At 38.8% G+C, this 27,900-nt stretch overlaps 1 protein-coding gene and 1 long non-coding RNA gene across 2 annotated transcripts in view; one reads left to right on the top strand and one right to left on the bottom strand.

The window, feature by feature from the left end:
- The window catches only part of LOC148164375 (uncharacterized), a 98,405-nt gene extending 89,447 nt beyond the window's left edge, over positions 1–8,958 (top strand). Inside the window, exons 10-11 of the mRNA XM_088023420.1 lie at positions 6,755–6,890; positions 8,859–8,958. Of these exons, the coding sequence (XP_087879546.1) occupies positions 6,755–6,890; positions 8,859–8,958 (236 nt within the window). The remainder of the gene's footprint in view (positions 1–6,754; positions 6,891–8,858) is intronic.
- LOC114208743 (uncharacterized) overlaps positions 2,456–27,900 on the bottom strand; it is a 134,870-nt gene continuing 109,425 nt past the window's right edge. The window contains exons 2-3 of the long non-coding RNA XR_015768195.1: positions 15,673–15,748; positions 2,456–2,723 (exon numbers count right to left, since the gene is read on the bottom strand). This is a non-coding gene — a long non-coding RNA (uncharacterized LOC114208743). The remainder of the gene's footprint in view (positions 2,724–15,672; positions 15,749–27,900) is intronic.

The raw sequence follows: 27,900 nt of genomic DNA, 5'->3' as shown, positions 1-27,900 counted from the left end.
TCATTTATCCTTCTTGTAATTTTTTTTAAGATTTTATTTTTAAGTATCTCTACACCCAACATGGGGCTTGAACTCACAGCCCCGAGATCAAGAGTCACGCGCTCTACCAACTGAGCCAGCCAGGTGCCCCTGGCCTTCTTGTAATATTTTTGACAAAAGAGATTACTGGCATTTTATTTGCAGTTGGATTTTTTTCACCAAATGAATAATCCTTAAATAGTTAGTAGTAGTAAATATCCTGGAATCTCAGTCATTTGATTTTTTTTTCTTTTTTAGCAGTAATGCTTATGTTTAATTAAGCTAGCCAGTCACGCCAAATGCGAAGGAAGTATCTGGTGACCATTCCCGCCTCCTTGGAAAGAACAAACAAAGCACAAGGCGAATGTCACACTATGTTCCATTTCTTATCACTCAGGATGAATGATACAATGATTCTCTTTCACTTATTCACCTATTTGAGAGCATTACAACATAACCCAAAATATTATTCAACTATTAAGAGAGAGCCAGCATCTCTAAGCACTTAGAGAACAGGCTGTTCCTATTCAACTCCAAATCCGTAGTTTTAAGTACCTGATACCAGCATGGGAAGGAAAGTAAACAAAACAAACCTCCAAAGCAGTCATGGACTGGGACTTTTATTATAAAATATCACTGCATGGGTGCCTGGGTAGCACAGTCGGTTGAGGGTGCAGCTCTTGGTTTTGGCTCAGGTTGTTATCTCAGGGTCATGGGATCGAGCCCTGAGTCAGGCTCTGTGCTCAGGGCAGAGTCTGCTTAAGATTCTCTCCTCCCTTCCTCTCCCTCTGCCCCTCCCCCATGCACAGGGTCTCTCTTTCTTTCTCTCTAAAATAAATAAATAAACAAATGAATAAATAAATAAATAAAATAAATATCACTGCAAAAGTCTGAATCATTTTAATTACCAAATCAATGGAGCTCATTTTTTAAGAGACCATTTCCAGAGAGAGAAAGGAAATGTTTAGGATTGAATGCTCAGATTACTCCAAATTGAAATACTAACAAAGTGCTTCTGAACTACTGAGGCCCAGAGATTGCTACTGACTCCAAGTTTAAAACAGTAATGAGAACCACTAGGTGGCTTCCCTTATTCTGAAAGGTCAGAGGAGGCCCTCTGGAAAAGGGCTACTAATGAATGGCCTAAAAATAATGACAACAAAAGCAGAGTTACCATGTAGTAAGTGCAGCTTTTGTACTGGTCACTCTGTTAAATGTTTTTACTTATCACTTCATTTAATTTCAATAGCATTCCTATGAGATAGGTTACTTTCCCACCTACCACTTGGGAAACTGATGCTTAGCAAGGTTATATCATTTGCTCATGTTCCCCTGGCTAGTAAATGGTGAAGACAGAATTTGAAACCAGGTAGCCTAAGTTACACCAAGAAAAAGAAAAAATAGGCAAGGAGGGAAAAAAATGGAAGTCTTCTTCATATTCAGTTCCTATCATTTCACACATCTTTCCAGAATCTTCCATTGTTCTTTGTTGCCTCCAGAGCACTCTAGAGTTTTATACTTTGTCCCCAAACCCTTTTCTCTGGTTTTCTTTTCCATTCCTTGTGTTAAAGTGCCTTGCACTCTAACCCAACACGGTCATGTTCTATTTCCTTAACACACCTCACATTGAGCATTTTTCTGACACCATGTGTTTGCTTGTTCGAGTTCCTTCCCCTGGAACAGTCTATACCTACTGATTTCTCAACACTAGTTGTCCAGATTCTATCTGCCCTTCAAATGCTTATTCAGTCACCAGCCATGCCTGCTATAAATCAATCCCAGATGGTCCTAGACAAAGCATCTCCCCTCTCTGGACTTCCGCACTCACCCATCTTGTGACACTTATCACCCTCTACCTTGTATGTTACCTCTAGATAGCCACCTTATCTCTTCTAAGGGACTATATGCTCCAAAGATGATTCTGTATTATGTATTTTTAATGAATGAATGCATGAATGAATGAACAATCAAGTCACCCCGAATGGCCATTATTCCCATGAAGTGTGAGTAGTTTGTCTTCCCCTCACTTAATAATAGAGAAAGGTTAGAAGATTAGAAAGCCAATTCAAAGGCAAAACCAGAACTCAGGCCACCGGGTGCCTAGCCTTTCTGCCATACCACACTCTTTCTAGTCCTAAGAAGTTATCATATTTCTATCTATTTTTAAATTCCTCTCTTGAAAATATATCATTTTGTGGCTAATAAAAATATTTAATCCAAACCCATTCATTCTTACCCAGTGGTACATCTTAAATATTCCTATGTCCACAGGCCCTCAACTTCTAGCTTAAATTATCTCAAATATGGATTAAAAGAACATTTTCTTACTGAAATTCCAAAAGAAAATGTTGTATCTAGGCCATGTTCTAAAATAGAGGCCTTTGATTACATGACTCTACTCTTTCTTGAATAAAAAATACCACTTGCCTGAGCACGCACCTTCTTCCAGAAAATGCGCTTTCCTGCCGCCGCCTCCTCACTCTCACCCTGACAGCTGCTGGGTCCAGATGGAAGCTCTCCGAGGGTTAACCAGCAGCTCACTCTTCTCTAGCGTGAAGGAGGCTGTGCAGGAGCTCTTCGGGAGGGCTTTCCCCTTCCCCAGATTGGAACTGTGAATTGAGGTCTACATCCTTTTTCTAAGAGTCCTTCTCAATCTTCTTGTACATCTTAACTTGCATCACGACCTGAGGCCTGTAGCCAATGATCTGGAACAACAAAACCCAAACCAGGATGGAGGCATACTGCTCGGTGTGTATTGGAGGGGGAAAGTTAACATGTGTCACTGAATTCTTCCTATGTGTCCAGGACTTAGATAAGCACTTTATGTTCATTATCTAAAACTAATATTGGCAAAACATCCACTGTTATTGCCCCATTATAAAAGTGAGAAGCGAAGGCTTAGAGAAGTTAACTAACACGCTGACGTGGTTCCCCCCCATCCCACCCCCCGCTGCTGTTAAGTGACAAAATATGAACAAATGCTATCCAAATCCTATGCCCAAACTCTTAGCCATAATGCTAGAGAGAACACTCCCTGCCAGATATTAATCTTCTTAAAGTAGTACTCAGTGCTGGGTATCTAGTCTCTGGAAATTAGCACACTGACTTGCCATAGCCACGGTCCGCACAGTCCCAGTGATTTATCACAAGGACCAGGAGTTGTGAGGACAGACAGCAGAGAAATTTACTGAGAATGGCTGAACCCATGCTGTGCCATGAACGTTATAGGCACTAAAAGAAAGAAATTAATCAATTAATTAAAAATAAAATACTGTTTAATGTAATCATTTTTATATGCATGGGACATGAATCTTTATATTCATAAAGATTATACTGATTTCTAGTACTTATTTTCAGTTCTTCTAGATGATGCTAAGTGAATGACCTTTGCACTGGTCTGATCTCTACTTCCTCCCTTACTTGTATTGTCCAAGCTCTGCTTGGCTCTTGCATATCCCACCCTTGTTTGGTTCCTTGTTCTCCAGCCCTGTGAAGCAGGTGTTTGTTGCTATTTATAGCATTATTCATCAAACTACAGGTTTTTACCCCATTAGTGAGTCATGCAGTCAACATAGTAAGTTGTGACGAGTATAGAATAGAGTTTAATTGCATAGAAAATATCATGGTACATCCCAGTGTTTCACAAAACTTTTGGGCTAACTATGAAACGTGTAGAGCTCTGCATTTATTAACATCTTTGGATCACAGCCAAAAGGGTTGGAAAAACACTCAAGTACAAAAACACTGTCTTTGGATCCATGCTTGCTAAATGGGCAGTTTCATGTTCAGAATCTTAGGGTATTTAAAAAAGTTTCTTTCCTTTCAATGATCTTTGTCCTACATCTACCATATCAGTTGCTTTTGTTATTAGGTTCAGGCTTCTGCGGTCACCACTTCACAGAGACATGTCCTCCCTGACCACAACATCTTAGTTGCCTTCCTGCTTTATTTTCATTTTATTTTATATTTATTTTACTCCATTCACTTATGTTCTTGATGTGAGATCCAGGAGACCTTGTGTGATATTTCTCACTTCTAAAGGTATCTGTAATGTTTGGGACATAACTTACTGACTGTAACAGTCACCTGATATAGCGAGGCAATCCTGGGGACAACAAAGAAAAAGCTGGGAAGATAACAGGAAATGAGGGAAAAGTATACGACGTGAGAAGCAATATGGCCCTCATTTTCTGTGAAAACCACATTAGATGGGAATCTCATATTTTACTTTCACCTAGGTAAGCATGCCTCTAATGTGTATTGTCAAGAGTTGTAGAAATAGCATCAGTCTCTGCTTACTGTCAAGGAAAGTGCTTATACTTGAACAATATGCATTACTGGCTTGCCTGTGCAGGCTAATATTAAAAAGCCACTGCGTCAGTATTCCAAAAGCCCTTTACTCAAATGCCTCTTCGTGAGCCTGAAGCCCCTTGTCATTCACCATACACTTGATGATTTTTTCCTTTTATTTTTCTCCAGCAAAAGCTGAAAGTAACAAATCGTGACTATTAACTATTGTTCTTGAATAAATCACTTCAAGGTCTGTGTGTACTTCTCAGATACATTTTACATTATTGCAACAAATGGAACACTTAATACTTGCATAGTTCTTGTGAGAAATCTCTGTCCAAATGTTGTGCCATCTTGCTATTTATTGCTGCTACTTAATAACAGAGAGACTGGTCCAATGAGGTCACCTCAAATGAGGTAATGGGGTTGTAATCAGATGTTTTCACTGCCAATCATTTCTACCCTCTAACTGGTTAGACAAGGGGTCAGAAACTCTCCTGTTTGTAGCAGACATCTTTTTTGGACAAAACTTTCTATTTGTTCTCAAAAAGGGTAGGGGCGGGAGAGGGTATCCATATCTGCTCAGACATACGAGAAAGAGAAATCTCACAAGTAGGAAGAGGTCAGAAACCAGTGTAGTAATACAAAAACTTTGTACTATTGTTGGGAGCAGAGAATTAAGACAGCAAACTAACCCTTGGATATGTCTTTAGGTAGCCCACAGTCCTGAAACATCCAGCATATTGCTTATTCCACTTCTAGTACGTACCCCAAAATATATATCTATGCAAAATTTTGTACATGTTCATAACATTATTCATAAGAGCTCAAAAAGTGAAGAAAACTCAAATGTCCATGAACTAATAAATAAAATGTGGTAAGCCCATACAATGGAATATCACTGGTCAATAAAAGGGAATGAAGAACTGATACACGGTGCAACATGGATGAACCTGGAAACCAGCATACTAGTTATAAGAAGCCAGTCACAAAAGACCACATATTGTATGATTCCATTTATATTAAGCGCCCCAGGAAAAGCAAATCCATGGAGACAGAGAGGAGGTTAGATCACCTGGTGGTAGGATGGGGCAGCAAATGGGGAGTGACTGATAACGGGTATGGAGTTTCTTTCTGAGGTGAAGGAAATGTACTAAAATTGGATTCTGGTGATGGTCACACAACTACATAAATAAACTAAGAATCACTGATTGCACACTTCAAATGTGTGAATTTTATGGTGTGTACATTAGCACAAAGACAGCAGTGACTCTCGGATTTTGGCCAACACCATTTTACCGGGGCCTACTAAAGGGAAAAAAATCTAACCATTTCTAAAATGAGTGCTTTCTAGCAGTTAGCTTTAAAACTGACTCTTTAAATGAAAATATTTTTTAAATGTAGTACTGCATCTAAACCCCCTCTATAAAATAGGCAAATTTTAAAGTCTGAAAGCCACTCTTTGTGTTTAAAAAGAAAAAAATGTATGACTTCCAGACACTGGTACCAAATATAAGCAAAAGGAAAACAAAAGTCAGTCATATTCAAAGGAATCAAATTTTCCCTTCACAGTCCCTTGTTGGCATAGGTAATTGTCAGTGCACTAACGTGGATCCTGGGGTGAAATGGGAGAACAAGAGTTAGCAAGAGCAAGAAAGAGGTTTAAACATCGAATCATCGATATTAGCAATGCTGCCTAGAGTATCTACATGAGATTCAGGTTACCTCAGAGCATCAAGACACTATAAAACACAAAAGGTTTTAGTTTTTCAGCATCTTCCCCCAAACTGATATGCTCTCCCTACCCCTAAATAATGGAAACAAAATTCAGACCAAGCAATATATATCCACTAACATGGATTCAAAGGACCATGGGGAAGAAATTATCTTCTAAAACCAGTCATTTATTCTCATTCTAATTCAGGTTGGCTCCCTCATATCACCCTGTGGGTTCATATTTTAAATGTGCTTTGCATTTGCACAAAAGGGTGAGAATCTGTGTTGGTTTTAGAAACTGCTAGCAATCTCATTATTCAGGAAGGATGTCTTAATGGTTCTGCCCAAGCAAATATTAGTTAATTTTCCTCTAATGTGATACTGCAGGTGTCACCCTTTGATACCAAGAAATTTATTTCAAAATATGTCTTCCCGGTAAAGTGGCTAGCTTAGCCCCACAGGAACCCAAAGCTAAATACAGAACATGCAGTGAGAAGACCACAAAAATGAAAACCGGGAAATCCACCTCTATTACCAGTCTTGACATTAATCATTAGTGGAAGACCTTAAATTATATACTCTCCTGAGTCTCAGTTTCTTCATCTGTAAAATAAGACACCTAGATTAGAGGTTCCTGCAGATAAAAATTTTTCTTGGTGCTTTTTCAGATTCCTATTCTCCATCTTCCTCTTCCCCTATTCTTCTCATTTTTTTTCTTTCACCTCTGTAGGTGGCCTGTATCTACAAGGATATAGGGTGAATGAACAGACCCTAAGCTTCAAGCAGTCAGTAATTGAACTCAAACCTCCATCCGAAGAGTTCAAGACTTTCTATTTCTGTGCAGAAAGTAAGACAGAGAACCAACGGTAAGTCAAGGTCTGCATATTTCCTCTTCTTCATTTGCCCTGAAAGAGTCTTCTTAGCAAACCCTTATCCTTACTTTCCAACTTCAACTCCCATCTTCAATTAACTCTCTCCCTCTCTTTGCCTCTAGAGTTTCTTTCTCCCTCTAAGTCTCTAGAGTTAATATTCCCCAGGATTTTATTTTCTTTCAATGCATAGAAGATGACTCTTCCAGGAGTGCTTTTTTCCAATGGAAAAGGAATCCACCATTCTTCCCAAGGCAATGGCTGACTCAGACTTCAACATAAAAAATCCACTAACACAGTTATCTGTAAATATTATAAGTTATTAATTCAGATTCATTGTCTCGCCTCCTTTCATATAACTCTTACTGATATGTCCATCTGAATGTAGTCAGTTGTTTCGTTTTGCTATAAGCCACTGAAGGAAACAGAACTTACCTATCTAATTCAATATGTTCACTATCCATCTTGGCATGCACAAATGGGCGCTTGGGTTTATGATGATTTGGCGGAGGGAAGAGCAGTAGGGTCAACAGAGACAGAACCATGAGGCAGAGGAAGTATTCTCTTGGACTTAGAGGATCCTCCTCCATCTAATTTCAATCCCCAAGACATCCAGTACCCTCCCATTCCTACCCTCACCTGCCTGATGACCATCCCTCCCTTTATACAGACACTTTCTCCCAATTGTCTGGGTTAAACAGATCTAATAAAGAAATCCACAGTCATTTATTAAAACAGAGAACATGGTAAAATTTTCAGGGGTATTTACAAGAACCAAATACATTGCTTTAACCCAAAGAAATAAAACTCTAAAAGTAGAATTTCAGGATTTCCAGCAAGTAACCATTTAGGGAAGGGAGGAGTCTCCCTAGTCTCCCATTATGTAAACCCTGTCTGCTCCTCTCATTCCTAAGGATAGGCTAGAGTGGGAGGTTAATGAATATAGAATTGCTAGATATTTTGCCAAGATCTCTTTCCTTGGGCTTGTGCTCTACAATCTGGGTGGCAGACTAAGAGGGTTCTCTTGAAGATGAGGCTCCTGCTGGCGTATTAGAAAAGGGGTCAATGAAATAAAGTTAACTCCTATCTGATAAGAGTGGAGGCTGAATAGTTGGATTTCACTGCCAAATCCATGAGTGGATATTATCAATAGGAAACAACACTGAGTCACTAGAGAAATATTTCAAAGCATAAGAGCAGAGTTTCACAAAGTGTGGTTCAGGCAATTCTGGCACAAGATGCCCTACTCCCCCAAAATAGTTAGGTAAGTTTAAGAAATGATACAAATCATTACTCCCCTCTCAGAGAATCACAAAGCGCATTAACTTATTAATGTTCCTGACACATTGTGCTGAATGAATCCTTGGTTATCTTTCTCTACCTCCCACTACCTGAGCTTACCTGACCCAAACCATTCTTTAAAAAAAAAAAAAAACTAACTACCCTTAGAATAAATTATATATAGGTACATTTTACAAAACATCATCCAATAAAATGAAAAGAAGGGAGTAGAAAAAGAGAAGAGCTAAGCTGCAGAGTTCGCTGTGATGAACAGAATGTAAAAAGGAGTATTTTGTCCTAATGGCAATATTTGATTATTGTACATTTAATCAACTGAACTTGAAATTTAAATAGAAACAGGAAAATACTAGTAATGATTGTAAAAGCCCTCTAGCTCCATTAATCATATTGTGCCTTCTTCTGATCCTATAATTTACATCAACATAGTTTTATTTCTTTGCTACCATTGTCTATTCCACATTTGATGTTTTACCTTTTTGTTCAATCCAAACCTAAGGATCGGGTTTTGCTATATTAATTTCAAACGAAATAACCAAGAGAAACAATTAGGAAATAAATTTAAAAGATTTTTTTAACATTTCACCTTCCTACAGCCCAATAGTTGTTTTAAATGACCTGTTCGTTTAAAAATTGTTTAAATGACCTGCACTGTTATTTCTACAGCTGGATTACAGCTCTGAAAGCATCAATCAAGAAGTGGCTTCCTTTGCATCAGGCTATTCAAGACTTCATGAACCGACCTCTAGAGGAGACCAGAATGTGAAAGAAACCCTCATCTTAAGAGAAGGGACCCACAAAATCATCACCAACCTGCTGTCGGGAGAAACAAAAACATTTTTCATCAGATAGTAGTCAACTGAATGCTCCTCAGATACACTAAAACTTTGTGGTAAGGTCATAATTTTGTTTTTGAACCAAAGCTCCAAAATCTAATATGACATTCAGGAAATACAACTTATGTCAACATCATTAATCCCCTCATGTTTTTGCCCCTCAGGCTGCACAGGTTAGCATCAAAACATAGTATGTCCCATACCCATGTCTTTTGAAAGCATAAATAAATAAAAGTTGATTTAATTTCTCTTTCGTACTCTTTGCTAAATGTTCCGCTCTGTCCTTTGACTGTAGGCTTGCTTCCTAGAGTGCCTACAGGCCGGATGTGGGAAGCTGATATTTGGAAAAATTAAGATCATAGAAATGAAGTGGCTTAAATGGTGAGTAAATAATTCAACTCAACAAGGTCCTCTCTGTCAGGTCATCTCACAATCGACTGGCTCCCAGGACTTTCCAGAAGAAAGAAAATAATAACAACTATTATTATAAAAATAAAATAAAGAAGGAATTAGGCTAAATTTAGGGGAGAAAACTCAAAGGCATGCATCATATTATTACCTGAATTATTACCTGAATATCTGTCACACTGCAAGGGGAAAACATAAAATAAATCAAGAATGTCCTGCTCTTAATCCTGGAAGTAACATTCAGAGAAATTCAAAAGTGAATTCTGAGCATCGACTTCGTTTCTTTGTGTGTATCCACGATGCTGTGATGCACTTGGAAGTCCCATGCCCTTACAAATAGAACACGGAAAAAAAATTTCAGGAAGTTCAACTGTCAGATTCAAGCGCTCCAGAACAGCTTCCGACAACAACAAAAAACTTGTGGTCTTATCTTTTCACAAAATAATAGTATTTCAGAGCTCCCAAGACGCTTACAGCTCAACCCCTCTTCCTTAAGGCTATGGCTCAGGAAGGGAGTTGCCAGCTGAAGATCACATAGGTTATTAATGGCAGAACTGGAACTGAACCCAGGTCTTCATCCCTCCATCCAGTGTTATTCCCACTCATCCTATAGCCCTTCATTGTGACCAAGGATGCGGTGTGGTTTCACACAGATGATGTAATCAGCCACTTCCCAAAGTTGTCCAACACTTCGAGTCTTTGCCTGAAAACTAAAACACACCGATCCCAGCAATACATCATGTTTACATCTCTACGGTCTCATGAAGGACTTCATGTTCATTCAAATGGCATTTTACAGAGAATCTTAAATGTGAAAAAGATAGCAAAATTCAAGCCATTCTCCTATACTCTTCACCTCTGCCCCCCCAAAAAGACCGTGAACTCTTCAAATAGATGGCGACAGCTTGCAACGGTCGTTCAGCACAACTCAGATAAAGGAGGCTTGTGAGCGTGTAAGCATGTGCTACTTAGTTCCCGTATTAAGAGAAGCTGCACAAATGAACCCATGCCCAAAAAAGACATGCTGTAATACTCTAACCAACTTAATACCATAATCAAAAATATTCAATTAACAATAACAGATAGCCCTCTGTTCTGACAGTGGTCCCTTTGTTTGCCCGGTATTTGCCATGGTAATAATGAGGTCTTTCAGCAGGGGCATCATCAGTAATGTTCGTGTTAGAAACCTGGAGCTCATACATCCACTCCCCAGCAGAGCGCTCGGCCTTTCTGGAGCTCTGCCACGGAATGCATAAACTGTGCCGTTACCAGGCAGCCAGCTAGTGACCACAGCCAACTGTAACCCTGGCACAGAGCTTTCCCCTGAAGGAGAACAACAAAAGCAACCACCTCAATAAAATGTGAATACAATTTTCCCCAAATTAAGCAGTCATATAACTCCCTTGAAAGTGAAAGTTATCAACGTTCAAAGTTCAAAGATACTCCTCAGAAACTACTGTTGTTATTCCTGGAAGGTTCTAGAGATCTAAACAAACCCATACATTATGCAAAACAACAACATTGTATGTGAGCATTTTTATGTGGAGAGAATTTTAAACTTTGATATGATTTTCAAGGGATATGTGGCTCAAAAAGAACATTTTAGTTCTTTTTTTTTTTAAATTTTATTTATTTGACAGAAAGAGACACAGTGAGAGAGGGAACCCAAGAAGGGGGAGTGGGAGAGGGAGAAGCAGGCTTCCCGCTGAGCGGGGAGCCCGATGCGGGGCTCGATCCCAGGACCCTGGGATCATGACCTGAGCCGAAGGCAGACGCTTAACGACTGAGCCACCCAGGCGCCCAAGAACATTTTAGTTCTAAGATTAAGAACATTTCTCAAGATCCACAAGGTTTCTATCTTTAATAGAAACAAGAGGGAGGGGACTGGCTTCTACATATGCACTATCTGACTGCACTTTTTAGGATTAGCCCACCTTTTGGCAAATCAAGGAGAGCTTGCCATGAGTCCAATGGTCAGTTGGTCAATAAATGTTCATTAAGCACCTAATGTGGGCCAAGAACTAGTTGCCACCAGCCTACTAACATTAAGGAGAGGCAGAAAAATTATAAAAGCATGTCCTCTGCCGCCAGAAGGCCCAAGTTCAAATTCTAGCTCTGTCACTTTCTAGCTGTGACCTTGGACAGGTTACCTTAACTCTCCTTGCTTTAGTTTCCTCATCTACAAATGGGGATAATTATAGTATCTGTCACATGTGTTTATGGGAAATGAACAGTGTACAAAAAGCACTGGAACAGTGAGTAGCTCCAGTGAACTTTCAACACGATTATCAGTATCATTAGCAAGGTTTCTCAGCTGGCTATACATAGACCTCACATCTCTGTGGACTATTCCTGAAGGAATACATCTTGTCTCCTTCACCTCACTACCTTCAGGTGGAGAGGATGAAGGAGCATTCTATCAGGGTTTCCACCTTAAGTGGACTTAATAGAGAGGGCCAAGTACAGTTTCAGGCTTTCTGAGTCATATGCCACATAATTTGCCTATTAATAGAACCCTACAGTTGTCAAGACTGGCCTACAGTTGTTAAAACTCTGCTAGCCCAAGTCCTTGATAAACTTGGAAGATTTTCCATCAGTATTCCTAGAAGCCCTAAACTAAGCTCAAATTGTTCTCAGGAGGTCCCTGAGGGGCCTAAGTAGTGCTGGTCTCACTCCAGTTCTTGTTCTGCCTCATCTGTTGACTTAATGTGCATGCTGTAAAGGAAAACCCCTGGACTGTTCTGTACTTGGGAATTACATTTAGTGAAGATAAATTAAGAAATATCAAAGAGCACAATGATTTAAGAAGGGAACACAACACGCAATCCATCTATTTCCTTATTTGCCTCGCCCACTTATCCCGAGAACATGATCTCAATGATCCCTTGCCTCCAAATCACCTCTCAAGCTTCTTCCTGGGCTTGAGCCAATCTCTCCCCCACCCACCCCGACTTTTGAGAAAAAATCCTTTCTCCAGAGGTTTGACTCACATAGTACAATTCTGTTTTCTATTCTAATCCATGGAACAACCATGTAAAACCATTTCAAAGACATATCCATAGTGGGATGTAAAAGCATATTTTTAAAAAAGTAACCACTCTAATAATACCTCAGAGCTCACATATATAATATTTATGCATGTATATTTTTGGTTAAAAAATATCCCTCATATGTTTCCAAACCTGTCTTTCTTTCAACAAAGCAAGAAAGAATATGCAATGGAAAAAAAAGACAGTCTCTTCAACAAATGGTGTTGGGGAAGTTGGACAGCCACATGCAGAAGAATGAAACTGGACTATTTTCTTACACCATACACAAAAACAGAATGGAACCCATTCTTGAGCAGAGATTTTCACTTCAGTGACTTTTCACAGGCTATGAATACCCAGGATGCATAAACAAGGTTCTGAATTACGCTAGTGGATTATTTGATCAATCTTTTGAAGATGAGTGGGGAGGATCTCACATCTGTAATTATTGGTTTGATGACTCCATGCAGGTAGGAATATGTCTGTCTTACTGTATTCCCTGAAGCTAGCACAATGTCCAGCATACACTAAGCATTCAATATTCATGCAGTAAAAGCACAAACACATGAATTCCAGCTACTGACCTGATCGCTGATGAACATTAAATCTGCTAATTTTGAGTTTAGATTCTGATTTGGATTGGGACTTTAAGGATTGCTAGTTACAGAAAGGTTTTGTAGAGAACTTAAGCCTGAAGGTATTATAATTATGAAGAAATGGTGTCATCTTTGGAGACTAAGGCAAGAATGCACCTCAGAGGCAGCCTCTGGGGATGGAAACATAGGAGAAAACCCAAGTCATCATTTCTCTGTGCTCTTCTGCTTGTTGTGCACCCACTTCATTTTTCTTTCCCTCTGCAGGTTGACTTTAGTGCACAGAGAGAATGAATGCACGAACTCTGGTCAAAATCCCAATGACGGTCACAGTCTCTTACCGGCATCCACACGTGAAGATTGCCCAGCCCGCTTATTCATAAAGTCAGCAGCCAGAGCATAAGGTAGAATAGCCTTTGTAGCAATCATATCAAGGGTCAACACGTTAGGCTGAGCTACTCTGCATATCACCAATAATGCGGGGCCTACGCAGCAACACTTACAGGAGAACCAAACTCAAAAAGGAGCTCCCCCCTTACCATAGAACAGACATAGGAGACTTCCCAGTTCAGAGACACTTGCTCCCACATAGCAGTAAATGCTGTCCCTCCACTCTTTCCAAGTGCTTGAACGTTATGTCTCTCACTTTGGATAGTGGAACCCATAATGCTATCTGGGCAGCTGCTGTTCAAGTTCAGCTTCTATCATTTGCCATCAGAATCTTGAATGATCAGGGTGACCATATAATTTAGCTTCCAAATCAGGACATTTTGAAAGAAGACACTATTCATAATCATACTGAGACAATGGATATAAGAAGGGGATGTCTCAGGCAAAGTAAAACACATGTCATCTTATGAATAATATACAAAATGGTGTTCTCTGCTTTGTCATCCACATGGAGGAACATGATTGTAGCTCACAACTTCCAGTACCTATGTTCTCAGGTCCAGATCCCCATGACAGAATACCCAATTCTCAGAAATTCAAAGAGACCAATTACTCATGACCAAGAAGGTGGGTTTACATTGTAAGAAAATAGATTCTGGGAGTTCTGAAGCTCTAACTCTTTGTTTGTTTGGAGGGAAGGTGGGAGGGAGGGAGGGAAATAGGAGGGGGAAGGCAGCAATTTCAGAAAAATGGAATCTTTGGGAAGTCATTATCCTACTTAAGGAGGTTTAATGGTATAGAGGAGCCCTAGAGATCAAAGAATTCCCATGAAAATGACTATACAATTTAGTGAGTAAGCCTGCCATCGTTCCATGGATGCTTGCAGGAGACAAGAGATTCCTGTGTCAGAGACAGGACTTTCTTTTTCACAGTCGAAGCAGCCACTGATCACCACTATTAACCGGTAGCCTATGACACTATTCCAGCTCTGTCGCCAACCAGCTGTATTGTCTGCAAAGTCATTTGGCTTTTCAAATATTTAGTTTCCTCACCTTTATTTTTGCACAATGCAGACTCAGCCCTAAAATAAGTTTCAAAACAAGTATACTTAAACAATAGTGCTTGAGAAATGATTGTTCTTTTCTGAGTTCACAAGAGTGTAATCAATTACCCCATACTTTAAAAAAGTTACCATGTTACACAAGAAATTACAATACAGTTTAAGATCATGAGAAAGGTATAGTAATCTGTAATTAAAATTATAAATATAAAACAAGAGACCTCTTTTGGTAGACACTGTTCAAATAATACAGGATGCAAACTTAAACTTTTATAGAGCTCCACTACTGTGTTGATTTGGCAGCAAACAATGAAGCGTTACATTGTGAACGTGAGTCTGAAACAGGAACTCTCTTGGGTGAATGCCACTGAACCACACCAAATCCTTTATTTTGCTAAAATCCCCCTCTCGGACAACTTTCCAACTGATTATACATATTTGTCCTTTGTGCTTCATCAGTTTCTCAACTTGTAGATATAAATAAAATGTTTTGCTCAGTGAATCTGTTCAATTGTAGTCACTGTAATTATGACTTTATTTTTAAATGATCCTCGCTGTATTTTTCTATGCTGTAAGATAAATTAGAATTTTGTTTTTAGGAATCTTTTCTCTGTTCTTTGCAGCAACATAAGGTAATGTGATCCAATAGTTTTGCTCTACTCTCACATGGACTTTTCATTCCAGCTTCTCTCACCTTCCTCTGGAGTGTTAATTACATGTGAAATCTGATACTAATTGGACAGATGCAGTTCTATACAGCCCTAGTTCTTTCAGTATTATTATATTTACTGTGAGTTATCTTTATGGACTTCCACAAAAACTTACTGATGATGATATTTTCCCTTTTCCCCTTTATTTTCATGAGAACATCTTCCTGATCTCTTGAAAGGAATTTGTTTGTCTGCACATGTACATGTGTTTATCATCTTTTTTAAAATCTTATTTAGGAATTCCTCAGCCTTGAAGTAATACAGACATTTTAAATTCCATGACAGGGTTTTAATTGAACAAAATGTCCCTTCAAACCTGGTAGCAATGATGGAGGTACCCCTTCCACGACAATCCTATAAAAGTATTTTAAAAGTAGGAGGTTCCTCTTTTCACCTCTGGCATTCATTTTTCAGTTCGTAACTATGATGTTTTAACTCTAGGATCTGTTTATACCTGGTTTGAAATGCAGCTTAGACTTGTGTATTCATCAGTTCAGCTAAAGAAGTTACAGGTGCTAGTCAGTGCACTCCTAGAAAAGTGAAAAGAAAAAGAAATGGTTTAAAAATTGCCAACTTTTTTACTGAGAAAAAACAAATATGCTATGTCAAATAAGACATTGCCCCATCCTGCTACAAAGTTTAATGCTTCCGAAACCAAGTTAAGTAAATGCGGCCACCTGACAAACCTATATGGGACTTATTTTTTCTTCTGAATATTGGTAAAAGCAGCAATAGGCCATCACCCAATTGATAAATACTCTCTCCGGGAAAAGTGATGACCATATATCTATATATTTAGTCAAAAGTTAAAATTAGTTTTTTAAAATTTACTCAGGGTGGCTCAGTCAGTTAAGCGTCCGACTCTTGATTTTGGCTCAGGTCATGGTCTCAGGGTGGTGAGATCCAGGCCCATCACTGGGCTCCACTCTCAGTGGAAAGTCTGCTTGAGATTCTCTCCCTCTACCCCTCCCCACTGTGTTTCTCATTCTATCCCTCTCAAATAATAAATAAATAAATCTTTAAAAAATGTAATCAAAAATTCAGCTCTGTAATCATTCATTCACTCATTCATTCTCTATGTATGTCAGGCCCTGGAAAAGAGTTGTCTGGTCTACAAGATCTCTGTCCTCATTGAGGAGCTGACCTTCTAGTGGAAGAGTCGAGCAGTAAACAAGCAACGAAATAAATCAATGAACTTAATAAGTACAAAAGATAATGAGTGCAAGAAGGAAAATAACCAGCTTGTACAGATAGAGAATAAAAATGATGCTGGTCAGATAGGATGGGCAAGAGAGGTCTCTCTATTAAACTGAGACCCAGGTGATGAGAAGAAGCCCCTTTGGGAATAGCCGGATTTCTGCTGGAACAAGGAAAACAGGTGAATAATCAGAAAAGAGTTTATAGATATAAGTTTGCTGACCATGAGCAGGAGCTTTGGCAGCAGACGGGCCGGGGAGATGGAGTCAGATTGGCAAGTATACTGGGCCCAGTATGGAGATAAGGTCATACTGGATACCTGGGGGTATCCTGGGGGGCGTGGCCTTTAGACCATAACTCAGATGAACTGGGAAGGGGGCATGATTTAATGAATTATAATAAATTCTTAATTAAAAGTAAGCATTGTTCTAATATTGAAGTCTCAAATATTTTGCTAGGCAGTTTGGCATCCTAAACCAGCTAGCTAGCTATTAAAGCTCCATTACTCAAGCTGTGATGACATAAATTTCACATCATTATCTTCAACAAATTGTAATAGTTTAAAATGAAATGTGCTACATTTTGCATGACATATTCTTGACACTACCTAGTCCCTATACCTCTTGCTAGGCTGAACATTCAATGAAAGTCCTACTGGGTGCTGATTTCCTACCACTCCTGGAACTTTTACCACGGATTGATACACTGTCATAGAATAGTTTCAGGATAACAAAGGGTTGTTGCTAAGTAATTTTTTCCTTACTCTGCAACTATTTGACTCAGTTGATCACTGCCAGTGTTAACAGGTCTTTTAATAGGTTAAACACCTTCATGAGTTAGCTTTGTTCTCTTTCAAGGCCTCAAGGTTCACCCCTAAAGCTGCCAGTTTTCTCAAGAGACCATTTTGTTTGTTTGTTTGTTTGTTTGTTTGTTTGTTTGTTTTTAATAAAAATAACTCAAAGCACAAGTCCTAAAATAATAGGTCAATTGTGTCCAGGCAACAGACATTCACTATACTCTTTTGCCACAAAGTAAAATACTTACTTTGTACTGAAGCAGAGACACAAAAAAGGTAAGTGAGATCATAAAGAAAAACTATGATGAAAAAGAGGAGTGAATACCTACCCTGGCAGTAAAGAACAAGGAGACTCCAAATTATCTTAAACATAAACCTTACTATATGATCACTAATATATGACCCAGAAAGAATTGCCTGGCCATTTACAGGTGAATGTGTTGGAACAGGGGGAGAGAGGCTCAAGCAACCAATTCATTGACGTTTCCATCCCCTAAAAAAAAAAAAAGAGTGAAAAGAATGGGGTTTTTTTTAATCCTCATTTTCAAGATAAACTGAAATCTGTTAGAAGCCGTAAAATCTAGTTGTCTGGAAGTTACCTGAGAATAAAGGAATTGGAGACACTAGCTCTCTATATAACATAGAAGTAGTGGTCTGAGAGGCAGAGATTTACTTAGAGAACCTGATGGCATAGCAAGAAACTCTAGCAAATAATGTAGAAAAGGTAGAGATGAGAGAAAAGACAGTGACCTTCAGAGAAATGAATTAGGTTACTTTTTATTCCCTCCTAAAGAACTGAAGTCAGTTCCCAGACACAGAACCATAGCTTGAACCCTGGCAAACTGGAAACTGTCATAAGACAGTGAGTTCCTGATACTCCTTCGAAAGGAGATCTGTTCCAAAAGCATAATGACTTGGTCACCAGAAGCAGGAGTTCTGCTATGGGAATGGCTGTATTACTTCATATGAAAAGCTATCCAAATATTAATTGTCCAAAAAATCCAAAAGCTACTGACCTTGCATTGAGAACTCTCTATAATGACAACAAGAAGTGAGAGCAAAAAAGCACTCTGAATTTGGGGTAGAATAGATTCTACTGGCCTCAATGACAAGCTTGTTGTACTTGCATAGGACATGAGTGACAGGAGCTGTTACAATTTCAGGCAGCACGGCTGGGAAATGTGATAAGTAGTAAATGTCTGGTTCTAGAGGTACTGACCTTCTGTTCCATGAAGAAGCAAAATATTTTGAATTACTATCTTGGCTAGGAAGAAAGAGCAAATCCAGGCCCACTGCACCTAAAGGATCTACAAGTTCACCATTTCACTACTACGAGAATAATGGGAAAGAAGTACTTCTCCACATTATAGTTCATGCATCAAAAATCCAACCCAATCAAAGTTATCTTTCAAAGAAATAAGGGTCCCAGGTGGTTGGTACTAAGAAGTCTAGGCTAAACCACAGTCACAAAGTCATCCTTAGCTACAACATTTGGGCCACACATGGTTAAAGATGCTAAAAATCCTTAAGTCAGGGCAGAATGCATGGTGGTGCCATCAGCTTCTTGCTACATGTCCACACCACTGGAAGAAGTGATTTAACAGATGAATTCCCCTTCCACGGACCTCTGAGTTACAGTGATACAAAACACTGAGTTCCTAAAAACACAACACTGCTCCATTCCAAACCAAGTAAGCGGTTCTCTTTAGCTACAGCAGCACTGTCCAATAGGTAGCCTCTAGCCACATGTAGCTATCGACCACTTGAAAGGTGGCCAGTGATGTGTTGTTAAGGTAAAATATATACTAAATTTAGAAGACTTACTATCAAAATATGTAAAATATTTTATTAACAATTCTTCATGCTTGCTACATGTTTAATAATCTATTGGAAATAGTGGGTTAAATAAAATACATTCTTTTTTAAAAGATTTTATTTATTTATTTGAGAGAGAGAATGAGAGATAGAGAGCACAAGAGGGAAGAGGGTCAGAGGGAGAAGCAGTCTCCCCGCTGAGCAGGGAGCCTGACGCGGGACTCGATCCTGGGACTCCAGGACCATGACCTGAACCGAAGGCAGCCGCCCAACCAACCGAGCCACCCAGGCACCCTAAATAAAATACATTCTTAAAATAATTTTACCTGTTTCTTTTTAGTTTTTTAATGTAGTTACTAGAAAATTTTAAATTATGCACGTGGTTTACAATATATTTCTATTGGACAGTGCAGAGATACAGCTTTCATTTGATAAGAAAACAAACAGTAATGGAGACATGAGTTTCCTCTTTTACAAAGTCTTAGCTAGATACCGAGTTTGGCCACAAAACATGTTTATCACTAAGAAGCAGAAATATGGAAAGCTATACTTTTCCAGGTGACTGAGAAACTTTAATTTTGTACAGAAATTAAATAAGAGAGCTATGAAATAAACTATTCATGTTGGAAACTACTAGAGCTTTTAAAAGAACAAGAGAAAAGGGGCTTAAAGAATCCTGAGACTAGACCTCATTTGGATAGATGTACTAAAGATAATCAATATGAGGATTTTGTGAATTCAGAGGTAGAAACTAAAGTGAGACATACTCCAGAATGCATTTGTAATCTTGCTACAGGCACACATCCACATAAATCAAGCCTAATGTTTTGCTGTAACAAAGTGAGGGTTAGTTTGGTCCACGCCTATTGCAATTGCCTTCCTGTATTCCTTCCTAGAAAGTTAAAGAGTACATCTCCCAGGCTCTGTAACAGCTTAGGTTCCACGTGTGAGTTCTGGTTCTATCAATCAGATGCACAAACAGGAGACCTGCATTCAAAAATGAGGATTCAGGAAAAGAGTAGAGCAGAGCAGAACAGTCATGTTGTGAGCCTGGTTCTCAAGCTGATAGGGGGAGGGCCAGAGCTTCCATTGGACAGGCAACTTTCCCCCCGTGACCAGGGCAGCAGCTCCTTGGCAACCCAATTTTACATGAAGATTTGGGAGTTGTTCCTAGAAGCTCAGTTTAATAACTGTCTCTTCAACTATAAAATGTATGTAAAAAAAACGGTACCTATCTTATGAGCTTTTCATGAGGAGTAATGAACTACTCCATAAAAAAGGATTAGCACAGTGATTGGCACCTAAGAAGCAATTAATAATTGTTAGCTATTATTCAAATTTTAATATTAGTTATTGGGATTTGAATTCAGGGTTGATCATGAATGAAGTCCACACAGCAAGTCAGGTTTTGGCCGGAGGTAAAACTGATGAAGCTTTCCACTCATGAAAAACCAAGAAAAATCCCTTAATCTGGAGTCACATGTTGAAGAAAAGTTAAAGAAGCATCTTCTTCCATCAATTCTTAAGAGATGATAACTCTCTCAAGCAGGTAAGCATAAAAGAGCTAGACTCGAGGAACCTGCCACACAGCATTACATTCCAGGAAGCTAATTACCTGGGACTGTTCAGGAAAATGTATGCAGCTGGAGAGGCCATAAATAGAAATATCTCATTCAAAATAATAACATAGAAAGCAAAATAAACAACAAATCCTTGACTGCTCAGTTCTTTAACTAATGGAGAATGTTAAATGAAGGCAGACGTATTGTGTATGTACACATGTGTTTATGTGTGTGTGTGTGTGTGTGTGTGTGTGTGTGTGTACACAAATGATTTACAAGTATATTCTTTTATGTATCTGTGGTAGATTTAAATATAGCTCCCCAAATGTTATCCACAACCTAATCCTGGAACCTGTGAATGCTACCTTATACTATTACAAAAAGGAGGAGAATCTTTATAGATATAAAGTTAAAAATCATGAGATGTGGAAGTTATCCACTATTATGCAGGCAGGCTCAATGTAAACATAACGGTCCTTGTAAAAGAAAGGCAAGAGCATCAGAATCAGAGACGGAGTATGACAGAAGCAGAGGCCAAGGTGATATGGAGCCATGAGCCAAGGAATGCTGGCAGCTTTTAGAAGCTAGAAAAAGCAAGAAAAATGGATTCTCCTCTACAGCTCCCAGCAGGAATGAGGCCGTGCTAATGGGACCTTGATTTCAGCCCAGGGAAACTGATTTTGGACTTCTGGCCTCTAGAACCTTAAGAAAATAAATTTCTGTTGTTGTTGTTGTTGTTTTTAAAGATTTATTGATTTATTTTAGAGAGAGAGCACACGTGTGAGCAGGGGAGGGACAGAGGGAGAGGGAGAGAGAATCTTAAGCAGACTCCCCACTGAGCAGGCAGCCAGAGGCAGGGCTGCATCTCAGGACCATGAGATCATGACCTGAGCCAAAACCAAGAGCCAGAGGCTTAACCGATTGCACCACCAAGGTGCCCTTAAATTTCTGTTGTTTTAAGCCACCAAGTTTTGGGTAATTTGTTACAGCAGCCATAGGAAACTAATCCAATTTCTATCATGACATAGAAGCCTTCCTCACCCAGTTCAGACTCTGATACCACTCTCCTCATGCTGCTGGGTTCCAACATCCTATAGCAAATAGCCCCCGCCCCAGAGAATGACCTTTTCACCCTGGCCAGACGCAGAGACCTCATGCTGGGCCACACTCTGTATAAATGTCCTCCCTACCCCACTGAGATTCCTACTCACCACACCTCACACCAGGCTGCCTTTCTTACAGATGTTCTCCTTCCCCGCTTGTCCCCCTATGAGCATTCCAATCCACTTCTTCTGGGATACACTTTTCTCCCACAATTTGCAACCAATAACCACCTGCTCTCTTCCTATCAGAGAAGGCCAGACATTTGTTCTCTGAGAAATTGAACCAATCCCCAAACTTGAACATACCAGGCCTGGGGGATTAAGGGAAAGTCTTCATATTCTCAGAAAAAGAAAAAGAGAATTCTGTAATAGACAACAAGAAACAGCTTTTAGAGATTAAAATAAAACTGACTGAATTTTAAAATTCAGGGGAAAATGGTAACTACATGAAATGATGAATGTATTAATTAACCTGATTGTAGTAATCATTTCACAAAGTACACGTATATCATATGAACAAGTTGTATATTTTAAATTTATGTAATTTTGTCAATTATACCTCAGTAAAGCTTGAAGGAAAACAAAGAAAAAAAATTTTAATAAATAAAAATTCAGTAGAGGATTTGAAAATTAAAATTGAGGCTTTCTTCTACAAAATAAAGCAAACAAACAAACAAACAAAACAAAGGCGCTATAAAATTAGAGGAAAAACATGAAGAAAAAGATTATATATCGATTATATATATATAAAGACTATATAACATTGAGCAAATAGGAATTACAGAAATAAATATAGGGAAAATTATTAAAGGTATAATACAAAATTTATCGGAGATGAATAGCACAGATCTCAACATTGACTTTCAATCAATAAAAGCAAAAAACAAAACAAAAACAAAACAACCCAACTCACATCAAGATTCATTACAGTAAAATTTCTAAACACCAGGGATAAAAAGAAGACCCTAAAATCTTCCAGAGAAAGAAAGCTAGGTTGCATACAAAGGAATAGGAATTAAAATAGAATCAAACTTGTCTATAATCTAGAATTCTATATGGAGCCAGGTTATTAATTAAAGGTGAGGAGGAAATAACAATCTTTTCAGATTGGAATGGCTCAGAAATGTATTTCCCATGAACCCTTTTTTATCAGTCAGGAGAGACCAGAATTCCAGCAATGCCAAAAATCTCAATTGCTTAATAAAGCAAAGATTTCTCTCTTGGCATACTTGGAATTTATGTGAGTACAAGAGATTTTCCAGGTCAACCATCTTCCATGGCAATTTATCAACACAGTCTTAATTTGGGCCTTATGACCTTCTCTGTACAAGGCATGATATTTTTCTCCATGGGGAAAGATAATGCTTTTGCCCAAACTGGCACATATTACTTCTACTCACAACCCACTGACCAGAACTAGTTAATGACCACCATAGCTGTAAAGAGGCAATGAAGTGTCACCCTCTCATCTGTCCAGGAAGGAAGGAAAGCAGATTATGGAGAAGTGCTAGATGTGCCTACCATATTTATTTTAGGAAGCCACTTGAGATGGCTCAAGCAAAACAAAGGAGTATCCAAGAAAAGGGAAAACATGAGATCCAGAAAACAAGGATTCCACACCCTCAGGCCTGGAAAACAATCCCGTCCAGATTAAAGCAGGAGGATTCAGGGCTCTGGGAAAGAGGTCATAAAGGGAGGGGAAAAAAAATGAAATTGACAGCCTATGTGTGGGGATTTGGAAAAACAGATCACTGTCAGCAATGAAAAATACTCAAACAAGTTCTTAGAAAACAATGTAAATTAAAACATGATAACTGGGGGAAATAAAAGTCATGTAAGAAAGAAAATTGAATTATAGTCACTACTTGGCTGAGCAGTAACATAATTTACCTGGTCATGATAATGTAAACACTGACTATTGCTTGACACAAAAAAATATTATATAACTACACTGGAGTAGGAATGAAAAGAAAAGAGATTTAAGAGAGTTAAATACTCATCAGCTTATATCATGAAGTTACTATTTAATGTCCAAAGTTAGTAAATCAAGGAATAACTACAGTATGTGTATTATACAACCACTCACATTGACCCTACTATCTCCTTTCTAAAGATGTTGGCTGCCTCCTGGGCTAAGCCCCCCACTCCCATCTCTACCACTTTACCAGGCTCCCCTGGCCAGAGTTAAGGTAAAATCCAACACCTGGATGGCCCACAAACCCCACATGCTGAGGGCCTATCCAAGCCAAGTCCACTCCTGAACTTCAATGGAATGCAGTACCACAGGGTAGGGAGTAAGACTTCTGGAGGGGCCTCCAAAAACCAGATGGCATGACAGTGAAGGACAGAAGAGGGAGCTCCCCATGGAGTGAACTGTGACCAAAGAGAAAAAGGAGACAAGAGGAAACCATGCAGACAAATTTCCCTTCCTTTTCTCATCCACGCAGTATTGGGGGGGGGGGGGCGGTGACTCACCACAGCCCATGTGGAGAAGTCACATGTGGAGCTGACATGTGTGCTGAGTAACCACCATGTAACACGTCACATGGCAATGCTTTGTAGCTCTCCTTGCTTCTCTTCACTTTAGCCTTACCTTCACCTCTCTGGGCTTATCCCCCAACCCAATAAAGTATCAAAGTATTAATTCCTGAGTTAATCTGTTTTTGGAAAATCTAGGCTAAGACAGCATATTATTTTTAAATATAGAGATAAATACTTGAAGAAATGGCTTGCCTCTCTCTAGGGAGTGGTACTGCAAGATAGGGAGGGTGAGACAGGAGATTATTTCTAAGTCCTCCTTCTGATATTACTGATTTTTAAAACTATCTCTGTTTTACTTTCATAAATAAAAATTAATGTTAAAATAGGTAATGACTACCATTTTATGGATTTAAAATTGTTCATATACCTTTCCTAAGTTTTCCTCATAAATCAGAGAAACAAACTAATAATTATTTTAGTAGTATTTTAATAATGTTGTGACTTAAACCTCTGCATGCATACACACTTTATAGATTTGTCTAAAAAAAATCCTTTTATGAAAAGTGAAGAAAGATGTCACCTTAAGATCAATACCTCCTTGTATCCTGCTTAAAGTGCTATATTCTAGAAATGACAGCAAGTGCTTTATGGGCAGAATAGCAATAAGTCAATCTATAGACTCATCTTAATAAATTATAGAGGAAAGAGAAGCAGCTAAAAAAAGAAACCATTTTATTTTTACATTGACTGTCTTTTGACAAATGGAACTGGGGGTGGAATGAATGATTTAATTAAACCACTTAATGTTTTATTGAAGTCAGCATGGCCTTGTGTTCCTGTGCAACTATCAGCTTATCAATAAAACCTCATATTTGTTTTTGCCATCGAATTCTTATTTTTTATTAGATGTGTTGTGTTACAGAGCCTCTAATTGTTTTCAGGAAATCATATATGTCCTGATATTCTAAAACCTTTCCATTTGGGATCACAAAATTCTGCTGAAAAAAAAAAATCAGGTCAGGTTCTGAAGGCATGATTTATTCAACTTGGTACTACTTGCCATGAGAGGCTCTATTTCTGCTCTATTCATCAGAATAATCTGTTCAACTTTTACAGCAAAGCAGGGACTCAAGGTCACCAGTGCAAAACCCAGTTGAGACTGATGTATTCCCCAGGAAGCACTGAGAGACCAAAGATAATTTTCTCACTAGAACCTCTTAGTTCCTCCCCTTTCTTTGGAGTATGTCTTTTCTCATCGCCAACTCCCCCATTCTGTATCCACCATAAATTACTGAAAGTAAATGGCCAGTTAAAGGAAGGAGAAAGCAGATAAGGAGAGGCCTCCAAGATAATTTCCAAACAAGAACCTATTTCCATCTGAAGCATTGAGATTAGATGGGAACAGTCCTAGCAGAGAGAGGAAGAGCATGGAGATACGAATCCAAAGAATAAAATGTGACCCAACACGTATGCATTCCCTGCCACCCTGGATGTGGCTCCCTTCACTTAGAACACCTGGGACAGTGTGAGGCTGTAGACCAATAGTCATCAGTCGCAGAGGCTGTGTCTTCATGCCCACACTCTCTTATTATTGTTTTTGCTTTGGTTTCTGTATCCCTAGAGGGGAACTTTCCAGACAAAAACTGTCTCTTAGCCTGAAAGGAGTGTCTGTCCTTGCAATACTAAAGTCTGTGCTCACAGGTCAAATCTTCTGTGGGTGGGTCATGTTCCCACACTCTCTTATATCAAGGGTCTTCTCTAGCACCTCATTTCACAGAAAACACAGACACACAGAAGAACATTTTAATCAAATTATGACACACATGCTTCCGGTTGACCTGATATGACATACTCATTTTCTCCACATTTTAGCCTAATGGATCTTATGACACTTTTTTAAATTTTTAAAATTCACAGGTTTCACATGATTTGGCTTACAAGGTATCGACCAACTGGCTTGACTGACTTTCAATGTAATTGACTAGCTGCTTCATAATACGTATAAGCTTTCAACTGTCTCTGGTTCCTCTCTTTGCTTATATTCTCTCTCCTTTTTCTTCTATACCATTTCTCCCTTATGTGATTTATTTTCTCACTTTTAAGCCTCTGTCCGAAGTGTTTTCATCTCCTTATTTTTACCTTGATCATGGAATATGGAATATGAATTAGATTCTTTTTTCTCATTCTTTTCTTCACCTGTTTGTTTCTAAGGATTACCTGGCAGGGAAACAGGAGATTGGTGCTAACACTGGCATTTCAAAAACACTGAACAATGATACAGATACATAGATATGGATCTTCAGTAAATGATCTTTTGTCCCTAAAACACAGAAAAAACAACACATATATTCCCACCATCAACTCCCAGAATTAATAACTTTTAATACTGAATTAACTGTTCCAATATTTTCCCTCTGAGGATAATTTAAAATAAAACTGTGCAATTTATGCTTGCATTCTTTTAAGGAAAGAAGGAAGGGAGGGAGGGACGGAGGGAGGGAGGGAGGGAGAGGGAAGGACTAAAGTTCTCTTCGACAACCACCAACCTCATTTCTCATTTCTCTTTATTCTCTGCCCTACAGGCAACTCCCCCACACCAGGCAACCAGTAGCACAATATACATAATTTTTTCAAATTTTTCATACTTATCCAGAAATAACACACCATACATATCCTTCTGCCACTTGCTTTTTAACTCAACATTAAATTTTTGAGCTAGATTCCCTGATGATTTATATAGATCTAGGGCACTGTCATTCATATCTTTGTCAAAAGTTCCCTCACTACTTGCTAAGATAGCACTATTTGCTAAGTATATAGGGACAAGCTTACCTCCTTTATCCAAATGACAACCCCTCTTTTATATATTCACATCATTTAAAAATGGAGGTTACTTTAGCAAATTCATAGTAGGACAACTTTACAATAAAGGCCAGATTTAAAACCAAAATGAAAAGCTTTCCTTTGGAAAGTTTAAATAATTTTTACTTAAAGAAACAAAAGCATTTCGCCAGCTGGCTAAATTAAGGCACTACAAAAGTTCAGTCCAAGAATACTCCTTGGCTTTAAATCGGTTGCCTTTTCTTATAGTTGGAAATAGGATACATTTTTTTTCCCAAAAACTCTTGCCAACGTATACTTTCTTCTAAAAGAGTTAAATAAATGTCAATAGGCAAGCCAGCTCCCTTAATAATATTTCCTTCGCTCAGATGATCTATTTTGGTTGAAGTTTGGCATACAGAGATGCTCTCATTCTTCCTTACACATTTCCAGAAAATATGTAAATAAGGCTCATATCCTTCTAAAGCCTTTTGCTCCAACGATGTTCAATAGAAAACATTCTTTCTCCCTACTGCCCTGAAGACTCACTGTCTATTTTGATGTTCTCAGAAAAGGGAAGATGTTTTTTTACAAAGTTCTTCCTTTACATCCCATGCCCTTATCCTACTAGTGATTGCTTTAGGAGCTGTTTCAGATAGTATTTACCTAGTTTTACATTTATTTTGCTTCTTTAATCTCCCTTCTGGGCCCCACTGGTCCTTAACCTTTAGAACTGTAATGAAAGCTCCCAGGAAAGGCACACATATGCACAATGACTACAACATTATGCAGAGGTGTATCAGAAAGATGGTGAATCTCTCCATATTTGCCTGGACCCCAGGTTCAGGTCCCTGAATCATGCCCAGCCTTTGCCAATCCAGACTCCCCGCTCTGCTGCTGTTTCTAAG

This window comes from Eumetopias jubatus, unplaced genomic scaffold, assembly GCF_037043125.1.
Source record: "Eumetopias jubatus isolate StellerSeaLion01/CBP00866 unplaced genomic scaffold, mEumJub1_p1.0 scaffold_5, whole genome shotgun sequence".
Taxonomy (NCBI): Eukaryota; Metazoa; Chordata; class Mammalia; order Carnivora; family Otariidae; genus Eumetopias; species Eumetopias jubatus.
The sequence above is the reverse complement of the archived record's forward strand: the minus strand, read 5'-3'. Positions and strand labels throughout refer to the sequence as shown.